Source organism: Acinonyx jubatus, chromosome E3, assembly GCF_027475565.1.
Source record: "Acinonyx jubatus isolate Ajub_Pintada_27869175 chromosome E3, VMU_Ajub_asm_v1.0, whole genome shotgun sequence".
NCBI classification, from domain to species: domain Eukaryota; kingdom Metazoa; phylum Chordata; class Mammalia; order Carnivora; family Felidae; genus Acinonyx; species Acinonyx jubatus.
In genome coordinates this window covers 1,775,856-1,796,870 of record NC_069398.1, presented here as the reverse complement: position 1 = coordinate 1,796,870, position 21,015 = coordinate 1,775,856, and the positions used below count along the sequence as shown (strand labels likewise).

Genomic DNA, 21,015 nt, shown 5'->3' with positions numbered 1-21,015 from the left:
AACCAAAGAGAAGGTCTTGTAAACAAAGCCACAAGGACCATGTCCTGGCAGCCCCCTCCTTGCCGTTTGTCACCGCCCCACCTCCCGTTTTGATCTCCTGGAGGAATCAGGCTTCCTCGGGAGAACAAGATCTCCTGACAGAAGGCTGCAAGACAGAGGGAGGAAAGCTGATCAGAAATGACAGCGGCACAAAACCCTGTTAGCCTTCTGCTCAGAATAGGTTGTACGGGGAAGAGACAAGGCTGTTCCCCTGCGGAGGACGGGCAGAGGCACCAAAGCCACACAGCACAGTACGGTCCTTGGGAACATCCCCACGTCTGCCATTTCCAAGCCCTGAGAGCTTGGGCAGGTTATTTCACTTTGCTGGGCCTCAGTTTCCTTGTATGTGCTGCTGAAGCCAGCACTGGGCCTCAGTTTCCTTGAAAGGAAGTCTTTCCAGGGTCGTTTGGGGCAGTAGAAATATCCTATGGAAAAGACCCAAAGGAGAGACCAGTAGGAGTAGCAACAGTGGAAATAATAGTAATATAATTTTTAACATGTAATTATAATATAGTAATTATAAAAATATTACTATTTGACTGTATCATATGCGATCATATAATCATATATTGTACAATCACATATTACATCACATAATCATAATATTATATGATTACTGTAAGATACATAATATATATATTATGTTTTAATTTATGTATCATTATATAATTATATGTAATAGTATAATTATAAAATAATTATATACAATTATATAATTATATGTAATAGTATATTATAATTATGTTATATATAATACACATATGTATATTATATGAAACACATGTTATTATATGTACATAATATATATCATCTTATTATCTAATCCTTATTATGTTATTATTACTTATTCCTATTCTTATTGAGTCTTACTATATACCATGTACCATTATAAGTGCCTTACAAATATTAACTCGTCTGATCCTCAAAAGCAACTCTGATATGGTCCCCATCCAATGGAGGAGGATACGAAAGCATGGAGTTAGGTGCTTCTAATATGTCCATTTTACAGATGAGGGCAATTTAGGAGCTTTACCAAAGAGGCAAAGCTGAGACTCTAACCCAGCAGTCTGTTTTGAGAGTTCACCCTCTTAGCCAAGATGCAATATATATACATACATATATATCTGCAAACGCTCCATATTGCCTCTACTGTATAGTTACTTCTGGTGTTGTTTGTGGTAGCATTTTAGTTGTGCTTGAAAATAAACTTGCTAATAATATGCTTCCTGACTACTTTCCATGTGCCAGGCACTGTGCTATGCACTTTATATGCTTTGGTTCCTTTAACTATCACCCAGCAAGGTTAATGCTGCCCAGAGGAGGTGTTACCACACCCAAGGTCACATAGGTAGTAAGTGATGCCCAAGGTCACACAGGTGGAGGCAGGAGATGAGCCAGGTAGTCCGTTCCAGAGCCTACACCCCTACGTCGTCCTGTTAGCCCGCTTTTTCGTCTCCCAAATACAACACTTCACTTAGATACTGTAGGTGAAATGCCTTACACACAGCCTGGTACATCGTAAATGCCTGAAAACGAGCAGCTGCTGTTGTTTTTATCATAACTAAATGCGAAAAGCCCAGTAGGCATTTTCTTCCAAGAAAATGACGGAAGTATGAATTTATGACACCGTCTGTTCAGAGGGCAGATCCTTCGCCCCTTTTAAACCTCAACAAAGCCCCTGCATTGTTGGGTAACACCAGTTCCCCAATCCAGCTGTTCACGGGAAACCCGGGATTGCCAGGGAAGCACGTAGTTCACTGAGCCCTGCCATTCTGACGCAGACAATCCGAGGTCCAGGGCAGACAGCACAGGTCAGCAAGCCTGCCCACGTGCCGATCAGCGGCAGGGCTAGAGAGCACACTGATGAAGGAGGTTCTGGAAGTGTCTCTCTAAGCCGTGTTTCCCTCCCCGAAGGCTCTCCACAGGCTGCCCAGTGCCAGTCGGCAGTCTTGCACTCACACTCCTCCCTGCCGCCGGGTGCTGACAGATGGAAGCTATTCTTATTATTTAACATTTATTAAGCGCCCACAGTGTGCTAGGAGCTGCATGGAACAGGGGTGTGGGTGGTCCCAAAGAATTTGTCCCCAGAAGGCTATGGCCACATGGAGGGAAGGGGTTGGGCTTCTCTTTCCCATTCAAAGTCCACTCCTCCCAGCCAGTTCTGGTTCCAGCCCCAGAAGTCCTACTAGAGCCAGTGGACAAAGATTTGGGCAAGGATTCCATATGAGTGAGGCCTTTACATCCTTCTTGGTGTGTGCCCAGTAGCCCCAGCTCCCCAGGCCACTGACTTAGGGAATGGGAAGGGGTGTGGGTTTCATCCCACCCAAGGCCATGGGCTATGCATGTCAAACCCCATGGTGGTATCTCTTTCTCTCTTTCATAGCATTCCGCAATGGTACCCCACTCTGTCCAGCTGCACCAAAAAGCATGTCCCTGGTGTTGAGAACCTCCACTGAGAGAGGGAACAGAGAGTTACAATTGTGCCCACTTAACGCCCAAATCCAGAGAATCTCTGTATGGAAAAGAAAGTGCAGCAACCCAGGATATTATGAAAGAAAACAAAACAAAACAAAACAAAACCAAGACAGTAGCAACTCTGGCCATCCATTATGGAAAACCTACAATGAGCAGAGGCTGTTCTCCATGCTTCACAAGCATCATCTCATCAGATCCTCTGGGTTCCTTCCCCCATTGTCAAGTAGAGACAATGGAAACTCAGAGACATGGAGCCCCACATCACACAGGGGCCAAGATGCCTACTCAGATTGGTCTGAGTGGGGCACCCAGACCTTGGCATTATGCCAAGCTTCCTGAATAGCATCGTGGTTGCACTGCAAATACCTTGGGTGTGGTCATTTTTGCATTCTTTTATGCCTGACATTGACTTTGGGAGGTAGAGAATACTGCAGATTACTCCCATTGTATAGAGGAGCAAGTGGAGGGTCAGAGAAGTCAAACAATTTGCCCAAAGTCACCAGGAGAAGGTCGTGGCCAGATTCAAGCTCCCCTGGTCTAGATCCTATGTTCTAAATTCTCTGATCTAAATCCTTAACTGTGCTACCTCATGAAATGAGAAGAAATGGCTCTTCAGAGAGCACTTTGTGAAAACACCTTGGAATGCACAAGGTGACTGCCTCCTCCAAATCCTCTCTACCTTGAGGAGCCAGTGCAGATTACGGAGCGGAAGGAAAAATAACAGCTAAGGGAGGTCATCCTCTCTCCCAGCATGGTATGCTGAACTCACTGCATTACTCTGAGCCAGAGAGAAGGTAGGACAGGACAAAACTGAACCATTGTTTCAGAGATAGAGGTCTTCCTCAAAAAAACAAAAAAACCTGCCCCCTTTGTCTCCTGGAACATACCAGAAACCCTCTTATTTGGGAAGGATAGAGGAACTATCTACAGGAAGCCATCTTCCTGACGGGTGCCTGGGTGGCTCAGTCGGTTGAGTGTCTGACTTCGGCTGAGGTCGTGATCTCACAATCCATGAGTTCGAGCCCCGCGTAGGGCTCTGTGCTGACAGTTCTGAGCCTGGAGCCTGCTTCAGATTCTGTGTCTCCCTTTCTCTCTGCCCCTCCACTGTTCATGCTCTGTCTCTCTCTATCTCAAAGGTAAATAAACATTAAAAAAAAATTTTAAGGAAGCCATCTTCCTGGAACTGTAGAAAAATCCATCGCAACTGCCCAAGCCACTGAAAGTGGTGGGGACCTCATACTGTGTGGGGTGAGTGCAGTCGAGACTCTACAGAGTTCCACCATCAAGCAGCTGTGTTTAATCTCTGACTTTCTTGCCAGCGATGTGGCCAGGGACTCCACCTCTGAGGAGAGAGACTGGGTCTTAATCATCTCAATGTCTCCAGAGCTTAGAAGACAATCCAACATGGAACCCTGACCCATGAAAAATTATTATAATAAATAAATGACTGTCACAATGCCTCTGTCTCTGACTTTTACAACCCGGAGAGCTCAAGCTAGGAACTAGGCTTTGCAGAAGACAATGGTCCCAGTTCCCCAGAGGAAAAGACGTGCGGAGTACTGAGTTCAACGTTTCTGGACACCTCCTAAGGTTCAGCAGTTAATCAAGTGGATATGCTGGCTTCTTCCACGCTGGTGGGATGCATGTGTGATAGGCCTATCTTTAGACGTGAGAGAAACATAAATAGGGGTGAGCATCTCTGTCATAAATCAGCCGGGGAAAACACTTACCCAAAACAACCTTTAAAAGACAGGGAGGGGGTTCTGCTTCACCATCAAAGGCTCAGATTGCTGAACACCAAAGCAGCAAAGTGGAGTGTGAAATCCACAACTCTCTCCAGCTCTGTGTGTCCCATGCCAACATATTATAAAAAGCAGACTTGCTGATATAGCATGCCTTTAAAATGATCAAAATGACAGATGGTTGCTGCAGAAACACATCCTTTTTATAGGACTGATATTAATCAGAAGAGATTGACAGTGTCCCTTTAATCTTTTAATTAAAAATAAAAAGTGCATTTCTATAAAACAGAACGGGGCAAGTCGCTAGGATCTCCAAAGTGCTTTGCAACGATGGACAGTCCACATTATTTCAAACTTAACTGGAAGGCTTTGGTTTTTCTTTCTTTATATATTTATGTATGTACTTATTGCTAATATAAAGAGACATGAAGTTGTTGATTTGAGCAGCCCAATCTTGCTTCATAATGTTGTTATTGAATATGCTTATCAGACTGTCTTTACTTCACTAGATCATGCATGGTGTCCTCACCTGAAAAATAGTCAGAATGCTCCCAACATACCCTAGTGGGAAACAATACTGTAATTAATTTAGGTGGGAAGATGCTAAGTAAAATTGCCATGTCTAACTTCGATACATTTGATCGTTAATGGAGAAGCAAAATGCGCTAGATGATATTTAACTGCTTGGTGAATGTGATCACTGGCATCGGTCAATGAGGATAATAATTTCTTTTAAAGTTTTATTCATTTTTGTGATAGAGAGAGAGAGACAGAGAGATAGAAGGAGACAGAGCATCCTAAGCAGGCTCCAGGCTCTGAGCTGTCAGCACAGAGCCTGAGGGAGGGCTTGAACCCATGAAGCACGAGATCATGACCTGAGCCACAGTCAGACTCTTAACCGACTGAGTCACCTAGGGGCCCCTCAATGAGTTTAATTAAGATCAGAGTCCCACACTTCCTTCCCTGGAGAGGGTGTATGTAGGGTTCGGGGGAGCAAAAAAAACCATGTCTGGATGTCTGTAATACCTTCAGTTAGGATTGCTGATCATGAGAAGCTGACATTTGCCTGTCCAACACCTTACTGTGAGAACAAGACTCATTTTTTCCCTCTATTCACAGCCCCTACAGCTCAGTCAGGATGACAACACCATCCAGATCCAATGTGAGCAGTGAGGCAAGAGGACTGCTTTCAGGGTGGGCATGGTTTGCAAGGTAAGCCAAGGAGACTGCTATCTGGAAATTTTTGCAGGAACAGTTGGGAAAGAGACTTGCAAAAAGATGGATTGGGATGTGAGCCCGGAGATGCTTGGGGACCATTTGTGCCACCACTTACATGTGGTGTGCTTGTGAATGAAGATCCAGAAAAGACAACCACAGCAGGGTTGTGGAGAGACATGACTTGGGTTGTTGGGAGACTGAATTCAACTGCGCCTGAAGCTGGATGTTTTCTTTTTCCCCTCTAAGCAATATGCATTCGATTTTTGTCAGTTGCAAATAAGAGTCCTAAATAAACGTTCATCATACATCTTTCTCTCACTTTCTCTTTCTCGAATAATGCAGAATGAACATCTACCATACTGGATACAGAGCTACAGACAGAGATGGAGATACATAGATATAGATGAGATACAGATACATAGACATGGATATACATATGGATATGGATGTCCCACGTCTTTCCTGTGTATTAGGGTGGAACCTTTGTGTGGAAAGGGGTCTTGGGTGTCTTTTATTCTGGCTCATCACCCTCTCTTAGTTCAAAGCCTCACATACAGTAGGTGCTCGATAAACAATCGCTAATGAGATAGATCCCATTTAAAGCTCACAAACACCCTGCAAGTCAGGGATTCCTGCTTTTGTTTTGTAGCTGAGCACACAGCCTCAGAGAGGTTAACTGACAGGCCCAGGGCCACATGCTTAGTAAATGCCAGAGCCAATACATCAACCCAGACCTACTTGACTCCAAACTCTCCTTGCCACCTCCCTGACTCTTTAATTTAGTCTGCCGTTGACATGGCCTCTTCCGCAGTACAGAAAAGTCACTTAGTGACTAAGACAGAGCAGCCTCAAAGTAAATGACACCACTAACATTTACATCAGGTGTGCCTTCTGATTTCTTTCCAGATCAGCAGATACTCCAAACATGTAGATAATATTGCAGGGCAGAAATATCAGGATATGAAACTGGCTCCACCAGCCATAGACCAGAACAAGTGGAATTCTTTTTCGTTCACCCAGACATGTATCCAAATGATCTCTACCTTCCTCTGTCTTTCTGTCGGGACAGCTTCTCCACTTGGATAATTCCTGGCATCACCACATATGTATACAGATCCGCCATCAACTACATTGCCAGATTCAACGATGCTGATTTCTGCTTCGGAATCCAGAATGCAGGGTTTGCTCCTACCACTGCTATCCCTATCAGAGAGGCACTAATCAGCGTTTTTCTGCCACTGTCTACTCTAGGAAGGTTAAGTCAGAAAATGCACAGCCTCTAGAGAGCTTAGAGTCTCTGAGAGAAAAGACGGCATTGAGTGCTCAGGACCCAAACCCAGGAAAGTGGACACTCCCCAGCAGTATTCACAGAAGGATATTTCGGAGCCCATTCCTGGGTAGAGCGCTCAGAAATTCAGGCCGTAAGAGTTATTTCAGAGATTCTTCCAAGATTCTTTCCACCTATGCTTTTTGATATTTGAGTCCTATGTGCAAACAATCTCAAACTCAACAGTGCAGTGGGATGGGGAAGATACCGAAGTTCCTTCTCGCTGTGTCACCCCAACACCATGAATTCACCTGAATTCTCTGCTCTGGTAGGAAGACCTCTCCTTAGTTTGCACTGAATGCCTGCTGGTGCTTTAGAGCTCAACTCAAACACCACCCTTCCCTTTTAACCACAATCTTTCCTACTCTAAGAGACATCCACCTGCTCCCTCTCCTGTTTTCATATGCATTCCCATGGATGCACCTCAACAGTAGACTGGTCAAGAGGGAAGATTCTGGCCCAACATACCTGATCCAAATCTCAGATCTGTAACTGACATTCCTGTGAACTTGGACAAGCTCCCTTTCTCAAGGGTCAGTTTCAGGTTCTTCATAGGTAGAAAGGGCACCATAATCCAAGACTCTGATTCCTTATTTGAGATCATTGGGGTCATGTGTATTTTGAAATTTCAAATTTTTTATGGGGGACGGATAGGAATTGTCTTTTTCAGAAAGGTATTTCAGTGGAAACATCGATTATGTAACACTCTCAGCAGGGTCTGGGACAACATTCTGAAATCAAACACTTAAATATCCCTGTAGCAAAATATGTGAATATTCACACTAAGAGGGATAAAGAAAGTCTATAAATAGCCACACATCATTTTAGGTCAAGTTTGCTTCCCAAATCAGTTTTGGTACCAAACTTCTCCCCAGAAAACACCCTGATTTACAGAGCTTTTTGGAATTTAAAATTACAGATAGAGGATGGTAGGCCACTAAGTACTCAACTTAGGGTTTTGTAAGAAAAAGTGAGATAATATACCTAAGTATTTAGCACAGCACCTGGTTCATAGCATTACTCAATAATTGTTACCTGTCATTCTTTTCTAATGTTTTTACTGTAGTATAAGTTTTGTGTTTATCTAGTGTTCTCTTCCACTGGCTGTGAACCTACATGTCAGTGGCTATGACTATCACTTTGTGTCCTGGGTGTCCTGACCAATGCCTCGTCTAAAATACGTGAGCATTAATGAATAACTTAATTAACAAATGCATGGTGACGTAGATGGGGTTCTGTTTACACTGACTTCCATCTAGAAAAATGGTCTTTTGACCCACTATCTATAATATCTATATGAGATGGGAATTATCTGTCCCAGTATGGAGAACGATCTAGCCACGTATGGCCAAAGGGCATACCCTTTAAGTATCTACAGTGAGGGGTGCAAATCTGAACTTATAACCCTGAACCAAGGGCTCATTAGATCTAAGCACTAACCAAACATACTAATCATTTATAAAGCCATTGTTTTATTATGTTGCTTGGTATGCTGCAGCCATGGTCTATGGTTTAAATAAGTCATCTTGGGAAGTTCTGGATTCAAGACTGACTTTGACAATTGATTTGTCAGACCTTCCTTGTTTTCAGATCAGAGAGTGCATTGATCATTCAGTGTATTGTTGAAAATTTAGAAGTAAATAAAGAAGTTTGAGAGGAACATACATTGTTTCTTTTTATCCCAAGATACCAAGATTGAGATTCATACAAAGGGAAAGGATTAAGGTTTATACAATGCACTTGGTAATATTACTCCTTAAAAAAATTTTTTTTACATTTATTCATTTTTGAGAGACAGAGAGAGACAAAGCACATGCAAGGGAGGAGCAGAGAGAGAGGGAGACACAGAATCTGAAGCAGGCTCCAGGCTCTGAGCTGTCAGCACAGAGCCTGACGCGGGACTCGAACTCCCAAACCGCGAGATCGTGACCTGAGCTGAAGTCAGATGCACAACCATCCAAGCCACCCAGGTGCCCCGGCAATATTACTCTTTTTCTCTTCTCTTCTGCTTCTCACTACCCATGAAACGCTCCAAACTGGTTCAGCTCAATCCCCTATGGTCATTCAGAAATTCTTTACATGGCTAGAAGGAAAAACTATCCACCTTTCCATATATTCAACAGGTTTTGATACCAGAAGATGGGTTCAGGAGAATCAGCATGATAATGATTCTGGCTTTCTTGAGGGATGGCGGATGGGGATCACTGGTAACTATGGAATTCAGTCCTAGAGCAAAAGATCCTGGTGAGCAACAGCCTTAGAATTACTAGAAAACGGCTCTACTCTGTTTTTGCCAGACAACGTGATGCTCTATTAAAGCCTGTTATGATATCTGGTCAATTATTTATTTTTTTCTTCAAGTGAGTAGACCAAAACAGGGCAATGCTACTAGTATTAATTTAAAAAGTGGCAGAAACTCTTCTGCCACAGAATTGTTGGCTCTTGAGTTTGGAAAGACCTTGGGAGGAATCTCAAACTCTGATCCAACAACCCTGCCAAGTGGCTACCAAAGCTCTGTCCGTGTAACTCCAGGCATAGGGAACTTACTGCCGATGATGGAGTACACACACTATTTTGGATCACTTTTAGTGTCCTGCTGATGACATTATTAAGGTGTGGGCGGCACCTTCCTTCCCTACAGGGAAGCTCTTGCAACTCTTGAGGAGTTGGAAAAAAAACCACAAGGTCAAGGAACTGGTAAGCAAGCTGATACAGCCTGCTGGGATACAGGACAGCTGGCATCAGAAGGCCCAGCTAGAAGGTGAGTGTGTGTGTGTGTGTGTGTGTGTGTGTGTGTGTGTGTGTTACAATTTTTCTCTCTTTGAGTTGCTTCTCCTCCCCTTGAAAATGTTTCTGCAACCAAGTGATCTGAGTTTCGTGATGCCAATGGGTAAATAACACAGGGTCTCTCAGCAAACCAGAAATGAAGCTGGTCTCTCTCCAGCTATACCATTTTAGTGCATTCCAGGGGAGTGAGAGAGGAAGAAGATGAATATGTCACAGCAGCTGGTCCAGAGCCTCCCCGCTGCACTGCTCTCCTGACTTATGGGTAACTAGTTAGCAAAGGTGTCACTTGGGAAAACAAAGTATGATCGGGCTAAGATTTGCAAGTAAAATCACTTGTTCCTTCCAAAAATAACTGGATATGTTTTCTCCAACACTCTGCAAAAAAGGAAGAAATAGGGCCTCCCCAATTTCTCAGCTGGCCCGTGTGTCTCCTCATCTATCATTGGGGTAATACGTCCAGAGTGGCATTTCGTAATGACAGCAACATTCCAGCAAATCGATAGTTATTCAATTCCCAACAAGCTCTCAAGTCCATTAAGCCTGATTACATTCACCCATTTCAGTGCGTGCCGTTATTTTTCCTACACCGGCACTTAATCTATAACAGGAACTTATGAGAACTTTCAAAAGCAATTTCAGCATCAATCAGCATAGAGTGAAGGGCACGATTTGCTTGTAATTATTTATCGGACGGGGCGGCAGAGGGTCTGACAAAACTCCAACAGCCGACCTTCACCCCAAGTTTCCAATGGAAGCAAAAGGCCTTCCAGTTTGCCACGGAGTCCTCCTTCAGACTCCACGCACACCCCACTGGCCTGCTTACACCAGGAAAGATGGAACGATTTCCATGTTGTTACGGACCATTCTCCAGGCAGTGTATATATGTCTCACGTATAATATAGGGGTTTCCAAGCTAAGCAATGGCCATAAGTCTAGGATGATAGAATGTGTTATTATTATTGAGAATCGCCCCTACATGTCTCGAATCACCCAAGTTCTTAAGGTTCACAAGCACCATTTGGAAAAGGGGGGAAACGGAGTTTGACCAGAGCCCTCCCCAGAAATTTTAATTAAGAAGGTAGGGTACTGCACAATTTTCAAATATAGTTGCGGAGGGGGCACAAGGATAAGGGTGAAAGGGTGCACTAAACACAAAATACATTTAGTTTTCCTTTCCCGCAGAAACAAGAGACAGAATTAACTACAAAGCGATGGCTGTTCTCAAACAAACAAGAAAACAACAGCAAAGCAACCATCTGGGTTTCCCAGGATGTTCAGGCTCTGTGACTAGTAGGTGTTCGCTTTCCACAGAGAACTTTGGACATACACCCAGAAGCCAATGCTTGTTTAAAAAGACAAACTTATGCTAAGGAGGGGGGGTGGAAAGTCCCAAGTATCTTATTGGTAGATGAGTCTCCCTGCACAAAATTAATAGGCTTAAAAGTAAAACCAACACACATTTCAATCCTCCACTTTCTTGCCATCATTAAGATGTAAACAGCTGGTAAGGGAGTCCTAAAGTAATCTCTGAACTTCATAAATGAACCATCAACAGCGTGTTCCTTTTTGCCTCAATGCCACCACTCGACCCAGGTGAGGTGGGGGGCAGGGCACTTCTATAAAAATAGACAACCCACATGAAGGCAAACATATAAATTAATGCATATTTCATGCTCCTTCTATTTCCTGGGCTAAAGCTCTTAACCAAGTCACCTCATGATAAGTTACTTTGCCTCATGATCTGCTCTGGGAGACTGAGTCCCTCAGAAAGCTGGGAAGGAGAGCAAATCCTTTGCCCCGTGGTCAACCTCCTGAAGCAAAGGCATGAATGTTAAACAGCACCCAGATCGATACAAGCAAATATGGCTCAACTACACCATTTATTCAGCCATGAGAGATGTCAATAGCCAGATTAGGGTGATCCATCTTGGTGATTTCCTACTGTCTTCCCCCTGACTACATGAGGGCTTTTTCCTGTATTAAAAGTGTTTGCTTTCTCAACCATAAAAATTCCAATTATTACTCTGAGCGCTCTGGAGTTAAGTTGCTGGCTGGCAGTGGCCTTGAATTACCTGGATCAGTCCGGGAAAGTAGGGGGCTGCAGGAACAATCATAGGCACGCCATAGGGATGCAGGAGTACTCCTTGAGAAGGCAACATGCTTTACGTGAAGGTATTATTCCCTCTGAAGCTCAACACATCAGTGGAGAGTTAGGGGAAAATCTACAGACCCAACTTCTTCGGAACTACAAAGCCGAGAGCCAAATCGCTTCTGTCACGAGCCAGGCACTCATCAACGCCGAGAGGGGGAAAGAAAGAAAATCCGCATCAGCAACTCTTAATGTGAAAGTTTTCTTCCCAGACGCCGAAGAGACACGGCAGCTGCAGAGTTGAATCTACCAAAATGGAAGGTGCTATTTTGGGAACGGCTTGCCTAACATGACTAACCAAATACTCTTCATTAATTTAGTTCTCAGAGAGAGTGAGAGAGAGGCCAGATGACTGAGAAAGAGAGGTAGGCCACAGGAATGGGGCTCTTCCCGATGAAGTTGGGCAAAAGGCAAGGGACAAAGTCTGCATGGGATTTTTAGAGAGGAAAATGAGACTTGTAAACTGATAGGATTATCAGTCGCTCCTTAAAAATCAAGTAGGTAAATGTGGGCACCCTTTGGCACTGATCCAAAAGAAGCTAAGGAGATCATCTAATCTGTGCTTCTCTCTCTTTCTCTCTCTGTCACTGGCTTTAATTTAATTTAATTTTATTTCATTAAAAAAATTTTTTAATGTTTATTTTTGAAAGAGAGAGACAGAGACAGAGTGGGGCAGGGGGTGGGCAGAGAGACAGGGAGACACAGAATCTGAAGCAGGTTCCAGGCTTGGACCTGTCAGCACAGAGCCCGACGTGGGGCTCGAACTCACAAACCGCGAGATCATGACCTGAGCCGAAGTCGGACGCTCAGCCGACGGACCCAGCCAGGCGCCCCTCACTGGCTTTAATTTTAAAGGGGCAATCTGTGCAAATCACACGATAAGAATACCAGCGGGGCGCCTGGGTGGCTCAGTCGGCTGAGCATCCGACTTCAGCTCAGGTCATGATCTCACGGTTCGTGAGTTCGAGCCCCTCATCTGTCTCTGTGCTGACAGCTCAGAGCCTGGAGCCTGCTTTGGGTTCGGATTCTGTGTCTCTCTCTCTGCCCCTCCCCTGCTCATGCTCTCTCTCTCTCTCTCTCTCTGTCTCTCAATAATAAATAAATGCTAAAAAAAAAAAATTAAAAAAGAAAAAGAATACCAGCTAATACTTGCAGAGTGTGCTACACACAGAGAATGAACTAAGTTGTTTACACAGGTTATGTAATGTTATTCTCACAACTCTCTGAAGTCAGTACTGTTACCAGTTCCAGGGAACACACAGAGAAGTGGACTTATACTAGTCGAATCGGTTTCCCACACATGTACCCTTGTTAAGAGTCAGTGCCGGGCCCCGAACACAATTCCTAACCAGGCGACTCACTATATGCAGCAGAGTACTTCATTCTCTAACAGAACTTCGCATGCTTTCAAAACAAAACAAAACAAAACAAAACAAAACAAAACAAAACACAGATTCTCTGTCCTTGATCTTTCAATGGTCATCTGTGACTATGCAGTGTGTTCATACGAGATGGTTTTCCGTTCCCAGAGTTTAAAGGCATATCTACCAAACTATGGACGAAAAATAAATTCAAGCCAATATTTGCAATCTTTCTGATGCTTGAAAATACCCAAAGGATTGTCTGGGATAGGTTCCACGGTAATAAGTAAATTCCTCTGGCATTACATGAATTGAAATGCAATTGATTTGGGTGTCTCACACACTAGCTGTGTGATGTTGGAACAAGTGACTTAGCATCTCTGAACCTTGGTTTCTTCACCTTGAAAACTGCAGTAATAATAGACCCTGCCCCATGGGGTCATGTGGCAAAGCTCCGGGCATCATATCATGGATACCATACTAAAGGCTATTAGCTGTTCCTATCATGTGTGTTGTGTTCTCCTGATGGTCAGTATGGATACATCTTCAGCTTCAGATTGAAGGCACAGATAAATTCATAGAGTCACTCATGGCAAGAAGGCACATGGGCATGTGGAGAGCTCCCGGTTTTGAGAGCAAGGGCGTGCAAGTGACCAAGTGAGTCCACTCAGCTAACGCCTAAGGCCCAGGGATCACTGGAAATCACCTTCAAACCAAACATCCGCTTGCCACATTCCACCTCTAACTCCAAGCAGGACACAGGATATAGATTTTGTAGAAACTCAGAGAGCTTCAGACACCGCAAACCATATTCAACTATTGGCTTTTTCTAAATCCAAATGTCAATTCCTCCACTTTTAGATAGCCAAGGTGTTTTTACACTACACTAATTTTAGTTGCTTGATTTAGCTGCATAATTACTTCTAGATAACGACAGTGGACAGCGTTTGGCAGAGAATTCAATTATTTAAGGCTGAATTTTGGCCATCTTGACAAGTTTTCTCTGTAATTGATTCTCCTGCATCAAAGTAGCCACACTGTTACAATTCAGAAAGCTCCAGTAACAGCTGCAAGTTGACCCCTCTTACTTAACAGCCTGATACTGTTTCTAACTTTAGCTTTTGACTATGACTTTCAACACTGTGCTTCTGAGAAGTTACCAATGAGGACAGAGGCATCTTCATGAGACAGCTTCTCGGGATGGGGGAGCTATTCATTACTTTGGTCAGAGCTGGGTCAGATTGGATTATTTCTCTTTAGTGTTAGAAAATGTAAAGACTATTGGAGGAGGAGGCAGGAAACTTAGTCTGGAAGGCCAGAAATTTACACAATTTAGATTCTTAGTTTCCTAAACTAGAATAGAGGCAACAATATTCACTTACAATTCACCAAGACTATTCCCAAGAGCAAAATTGAGTGTTTTGGAAACTGTGGAGTTACATAAATACAAAGGATAATTGTATTTATTAACGTATATATTGTTTTTGTTAAAGAATCTCATGATTTCAGGGAGAAATGAGTAACATAATATATGGGATATATACATACTTAGCTATACCTTTTGCAGAGGGCATTTTGTTTTCTTTTTAAAAACTCCATAATACAAAAGTTTTTACTGATCCTGAGTAATCAGTATTTTCCCCCACCCCCATCCTTGAAGATAAGGGCTAACTGTTTTGTGACCCTTTTCACATTGACTGCCAGGAAGCTTTATTAAAGCCAAATAAGAGATTCATCTCTGTCCACTGTGTTGGCCTTTCCTGCTTACAGATCGGTGTTTTTGTCTTCCTATCCTCACCACCTCCAGTACTAACTACTGCTGTTCACATTTTCTCTGATTCTGATTTTATATTCACATATTACTGTCACATATAATCATAATAGTTATATTTTTGAAATTGTATGAATTAAAAATATCCTTGCTCTAAACCTACCTCAAAAACTTCATGAACTAATAGAACATAAAATCAAATGACAACCATTAAACAAAACCTCTTTTTCCTGGGGTGCCAGGGTGGCTCAGCCAGTTGAACGTACAAACTCTTGGTTTCGGCTCAGTTCACGGTCTCACAGTTTGTGAATTCGAGCCCCACGTTAGGCTCTGTACTGACAGTGTGGAACCTGCTTAGGATTCTGTCTCCTTCTCTCTCTGCCCCTCCCCAGCTCATGCTTTCTCTCTCTCAAAAACAAATAAACATTGAAAACAAAAAAACCTCTTTTTCCTAACACAGGTCCTATTTTTTCCAAATAGGAAGCACCTAGTATTACTGGACTGTAATTCTTTTCTCTTACTTCCATTTTCTCTGCTAAAAGACACTGCCTATGCATCTCTGCTTCTCACTGGCTCCTGAGCACAGCTCATGGTAAACAGTCAGCTACCCAGTATGAGTTCGTGGTTTTTTGCAGGAGCTTTGAAAATGTAGAGTGAAAGAATTAAGTAGAGAGCAGCGGAGACCGTGCCTGGGAGACACAGGTAGGCCTCGAAACACAGAATTCAAGCAAAGGCCCCACATCACAATCTAAAGCAGCCATCCCAGACAGGATGGCAAAGTTGTTTCTGTAAGTGGACAAATAGCTCAGGTGTTGACGACCTTATGCTCTCTGCTGTAACCACTCAAAACTGCTATTGTCACCTGAAAGCATTTACAATATGGAAACCAACAAACACTGAAATTTGAATTTACTATAATTTTCGTCTGTCAGGAGATACTCCTCTTTTGATTTTTTTCCCCATCTTGAAAAAGTGTAAAAACCATTGTGAGTTTGAGGGTCATAAAAATGGGTAATGGGCTAGGATTGGCTTACAAACCATGGTTTGCTGACCCCTAATTGAGAGCATGTATTTTACCTAAAGCTCTGGAAGTCAGACTTTAATATAATAGCAAATATAAACTCCTTTTCAGTTGCCTTCTGCTTCTCCACATGCTTCCCAATTTTCCTGTCACTTCGTTGAGTGCTGGTTCTGTGTCAACGTTCCCTGTGTCAGGGATTTCCATCAGGAGATTTTTTTTTTCTTAGCCAACCTTTCATAGTTCAGTCTCACCCCACTCTCCAAAGAAGATAAAAACAAACAAGCGCAAAACAAACCAAAAAACCCACCTCCCATCTTCTTTCTCCATCTTCCATGATGGAACTCTTTTTTCAGTCACTGTCTTGTTCTTTCCTCTCCTAGATTAAAGTGGTTCCTCTGCCTAGATGAGGTCGGATGCCGCATCTCCTTCCCACATCCAAGAGCTAACATGAGGATTACTCTGCTCACCACCAGCCCTTGTGAGGGGCAGTGGCCTAAAGTTTAAACACCGATGTAGGAGAAGGAAAAAGAAAAGAAACACAAGTTTTGGATGGAGGTTGGGAGACAAGAGCATTCAGAGAAAACCAATGCCTGCCATATGGATTCTGTTGGTTACATGAGCCAAGTGTAACCTCATGGACCAAATCCAGTCTGAGTAGAAGGACGAGGGGGAGGAGAATGTTGATGACGGTGATGGCTTCTCTGCATTGTGCAAAAGAGAGATGATATTTTTTTTTATTAAAATTTTTTTTTACACTTTATTTTTGAGAGAGAGAGAGAGAGACAAAGCACAAGTGGGGGAGGGGCAGAGAGAGAGAGAGAGAGAGAGAGAGAGAGAGAGAGAGAGAGTCCAAAGCAGGCTCCAGGCTCTGAGCTGTCAGCACAGAGCCCAATGTGGGGCTCGAACTCACAAACCGTGAGATCATGACCTGAGCTGAAGTCGGACACTTAACCAACTGAGCCAACCAGGTGCTCTGAGAGATGATATACTTTTTAGTGTTTATTTTCGAGAGAGCATGAGAGAGAGTAGGGAAGGGGGAGAGAGGGTGGGGTCAGAGGATCCAAAGCAGGCTCTACACTGGCAGCACAGAGCCTGGTGAGGGGCTCGAAGTTACCAACCACGAGATCATGACCTGAGCCGAAGTCAGATGCTCAACCAACTGAGCCACCCAGATGCCCCAAGAGAGGTGACAGTTTTAAAAGGAGGCATCTCATGTAAAATTTAGATTTATAGTATCTCTTGAAAACCTGCAAGATCTAGAAGCTTTGGCCCACATTTCCTTGTACAATCCCTAACGTCTGGGAAGGATCTGCCTCCGCCACAGCTCAGAAGAATCACACTCCATTGGTGGAGAACCACCTCCACCAATCTTTACCTGCTTCCTTAAAAGAAGCCAAAAGTCAATCGCCACTTGCCGACCACTAAAACAGAACAAAACAGAAAGCATACAACAGAGCGTTTCTGGGACAATATTAATTGCACTTCCTGTCTTTGGAATACTGACAGTGGTTACCTAACAATATGGATTCATGCAGGATACTGAAACACTCATCCTACCCCACTTCCTGGCCAAGGTGGGGGAGAGAGAGAGTTTTCTACAGTATTCAAGGACCTTCCTCATATTCCTCACCCTCACTTTTCCAGATTCATCCTCTAATACACACTGTCCCTCCTTCTATAAATCCCCTTTTTCCCCCTGTAAATCAGTCTGGCAAGTTGCCTTGGCCACATACTTTTATAGAACCAAGCCTCTGTAATAATATGGCCTGCTACACAGAACTCATTCTTCCATTCTTTCCTGCCTTCCTTCCTTTCTTCCTTCTTTCCTCCCAATTCAACCTTGATGGCCCGATCAAATCTTGCATTTTCTGCGATGCCTTCCCCAGGACCCCAGGCAGAATGAACTACACCATCACCCATGTTCTAGAATCACCTTAGCAAGGTGCAATCATTCTGTTAAGTGTGGCTACCCGTCTGGAAGGGAGGTTGGCTCAGGCAAAGCAGTCTGCCATTCATTCTTGTTCAGCCAGTGACTGTGAAGCAGTGACTAGACAGACAGAGTTCCCCACAATGCTTCCTGGGACAATGACTGGCTGAAACGGCTGCCTTTGGGGGGACATGTGAGTAAAGCTGTGAGGGTACACGAGTCTCCAGACAACTGAGGGCTGCCTGTATCTCTAAGGTTGTCTCAAGTGGCCCAGGGGCATTCCTGGCACAGTAGCAAAAGCCTGAGTCTCAAAGTTGGAGAGGCTGGGCTGGGATGTTGGTTATGACACCCTTTTGAACATGTGATCTAGGATGAGATCCTCAGCCCCGAGCCCTCGTCTACTTGGGAGTAAAATAAGGCAATATCTGTGCCTCCTCTCAGGCAGGCTGTTGCCTTGAAGTGACTGGCCATGCACGGGCACTCCTGGCAGGTGGAAGGTGTACAAAAAGGTCCAATGTATTTTTTTTCCTTCAGAAGGTCTTTTGTAGACCCATGTAAAACTATTTTATAATCATCTCTATCCCATGTCAAGCTTCCCTCCTCCAGGCCTCACAGGTACCCACAATGGTGCTTCAGGTGGAGCTTTCTCTCACCTCACACGATGGCTTGCAGAAAGGCCCCATCCTTCAACAAGCAGCTACAGACCGGCTTCTCTGGCAGCCTCCCACCTTCTCCAGCACTCATCATGACCCACCCGTCCACAGCCCCAAAAGACCAGCGCTGATTTGTCCCAGGACAGTAGAGACCTGGCTGGTCATCCCACCCAGGTAAGGTCAATTTTATCTCCTCTACCTCATCCTCGATCATTTTGGTTTCCTGTCTTTCTCACAGGACCGGGCAGAGAGCAGAGGCTCAGCAAGCACTGGAGAATCACTATGGTGACTACAGGACAAGATGGAGATTCAGGGATGTTTTGTGCCTTGTCTGAGTTTAAACTGAAAAATGTGTGTTTTGTCAGTTACCAAGAGCCAGTTTTCCCTTCCACGTGACCCTAGAATCTTCTAGATCATCAAGAATGACCACTCCAGGGCAACAACTGAACCACAGTGGATAAACTCCACTCACTACCAGGCATGCATTCAAATCCCATCCAACGCAGGGGAGACTAGCATGGAAGGGCTTCCCCTGGCATGGACCTCAAAGATAAATCCCATGAGATGCTACATAATGCTTATGGTCCTGATGCTGGGGACAGACGGATGAGTTCCCACCAGAGGAGAGGCTGGAAGCATCGAGCTGATTATCAGGGGAGGGGGCAAGATCTTCCAGTGGACAGCTTCCACAAACTGTGGGTAGGATGTACTGAGCCATCAACCAGCTGCTCCCCAACTTTTAGTGACTTCCTTTGTCTTCTCGGGGGCGGGGGGACCAGTCCAACCAGGAAGGTCACATCCTGAGATGAGAAGCTACAGCCCCTACCCATCTTATGGACTAGTTTTGGTTAATACGTGTAAATGAGCTGATGCAGGGAAGTTCTTACAAGAATGATGAGTGCCTAGTAAGCATGACTGCTCACCATGGTACCACTATTCCCTTGCTGTCTGACACTTTTCCTTGCCATCTGGCTCTCCTCTTGCAAAAGCACCAGATCATGGTAGTTAGGAGCTCACACTGAGCCACACTGCCCAAATTAAAACCCTACTTTTTACCAACTGCTGCCTGTGTCTTCTTGTGCAAATTACCTAACCTCTCTGTGCCTAAGACTCATTTTCTGTAAAATCAGAATGTCGTCAGTAACCATAACTCAATCGTAACTCATAGGTGGTCCGGAGATTTAAAAAATAATAACATGTAGACACGTTTAGCTGAGGGACTGGTTCATCACAAACACTCATTTAATAGGGTGCTGGTAGCTATTGTAATGGTAACAGCATTAGCAATAGCTTGTTTTGAAGGATCAAACCAGCCCCAATCAGGGCTCCTTCAAACCAGGAGTATCAAAATCCTTTCTCCCTTTGACCTCTAATAGGTCAACCTGTACTAGGTTAAAGCAAATAGTGCTCACAAAAGTAACCTGCCATGTGCCTTCTTGTGTAAGAACTTACCTCCTCCTTTTGTGCTCTATATCATAAATTAAGACATAGGGGCTAACAAGGATGTGTGTGTGTGTGTGTGTGTGTGTGTGTGTGTGTGTGTGTGTTTGTGTGTGTGTGTGTGGCTTCTGTACATGGAAGATACAATGATGAAACCAAAAGACGAGAATTCCAATGTCAATGGAGGGTTTACAGGGATGATGAAGATAGCACCTTTGAATCTGGGACACTGGGTCACCCTATTACCTCCAAAAATGGTTATGAAGATGCACAAAGAAAATTCCAGTAGGTTTTGTAAGTGAGGAGGCTGCTGATTATCATTAGAAACTCGAACCCCCAGCGGTAGAGGCAGCACAGTGCTCTGCTTGGTTCATTAAGCGCTTCTTGACCTGATTCTCCTCTGAAAGCCAGACTGACTGGCTGAATGAGCAAATCTAAGAATATCAACCCCACACATCATCTCTGCTGAGATCAACAATGCTTCAGGAACCGACCCCTGACCTGTCTGGGAATGAATGGCAACTGGGTTTGAGAATTTGTTGACCTTGCTTGAGGCAAACAAATGCTCTCTGGGGACTCTCAGAAGGGGATGATAATCGGCTGCTCCCCTGGCTTTTTGCTTTGTGCCCTCCCTGTATCTTCTGCGTCTATGCTGCAGGTCCCTGCAGGAGCTGGGCACGGAGACACTCCAAATAGCACAGTCTCCAGAACTCACAACCAAGACTTTTTGCCCAAACCCCATGCACATACTCTACTCCCTGTGAATTGGCTGAAACACCCGAGCTCTGTGTGCATCCTTCTCCTCTTAGTGACTAAGCGCCTGGAATTGCACCCCCCAGCAACCTTTGCATAACACAAGCTTCATTGTAAAGAGAATCCCATGACCAAAGAAGTAGGAGAAATTCAGCTTGCCCTCTCTCCCTCTTGGGGATTTGTGACACCTATTAACATAGCAAGGCACCTGAGAAGTCCTGCCAGGAAAAAGAATAGAAACCTGTTTGACCTTGTTTGATCCAGATATTCCCAAACTTACTTGATGACCAATGGACTATCTGTTCATTGATCCATCATCCATCCATCCATCCATCTATCTACTTGAATATTG

The 21,015-nt window shown here is 44.1% G+C and overlaps 1 protein-coding gene and 1 long non-coding RNA gene across 43 annotated transcripts in view; one reads left to right on the top strand and one right to left on the bottom strand.

Annotated features, from left to right (window-relative positions):
* Positions 1-21,015, bottom strand: part of RBFOX1 (RNA binding fox-1 homolog 1) — a 2,045,752-nt gene that overhangs the window by 337,147 nt on the left and 1,687,590 nt on the right. Inside the window, exon 1 of one of the 42 annotated variants that reach the window (XM_053213119.1) lies at positions 11,661-12,321. The exons of 37 other annotated variants lie outside the window; for them this stretch is intronic. In XM_053213119.1, coding sequence (XP_053069094.1) covers positions 11,661-11,747 — 87 coding nt within the window. In that variant the 5' untranslated portion in view covers positions 11,748-12,321. Of the gene's footprint in view, positions 1-11,660; positions 12,322-21,015 lie in introns of those variants that run through there. 4 more of the 42 variants (XM_027042989.2, XM_053213109.1, XM_027042991.2 and 1 more) reach the window with 4 other exon arrangements.
* Positions 9,294-19,603, top strand: LOC128313602 (uncharacterized). The gene is made up of 3 exons (XR_008294527.1): positions 9,294-9,562; positions 10,771-10,878; positions 16,271-19,603. It is a non-coding gene; the product is annotated as an uncharacterized LOC128313602 (long non-coding RNA).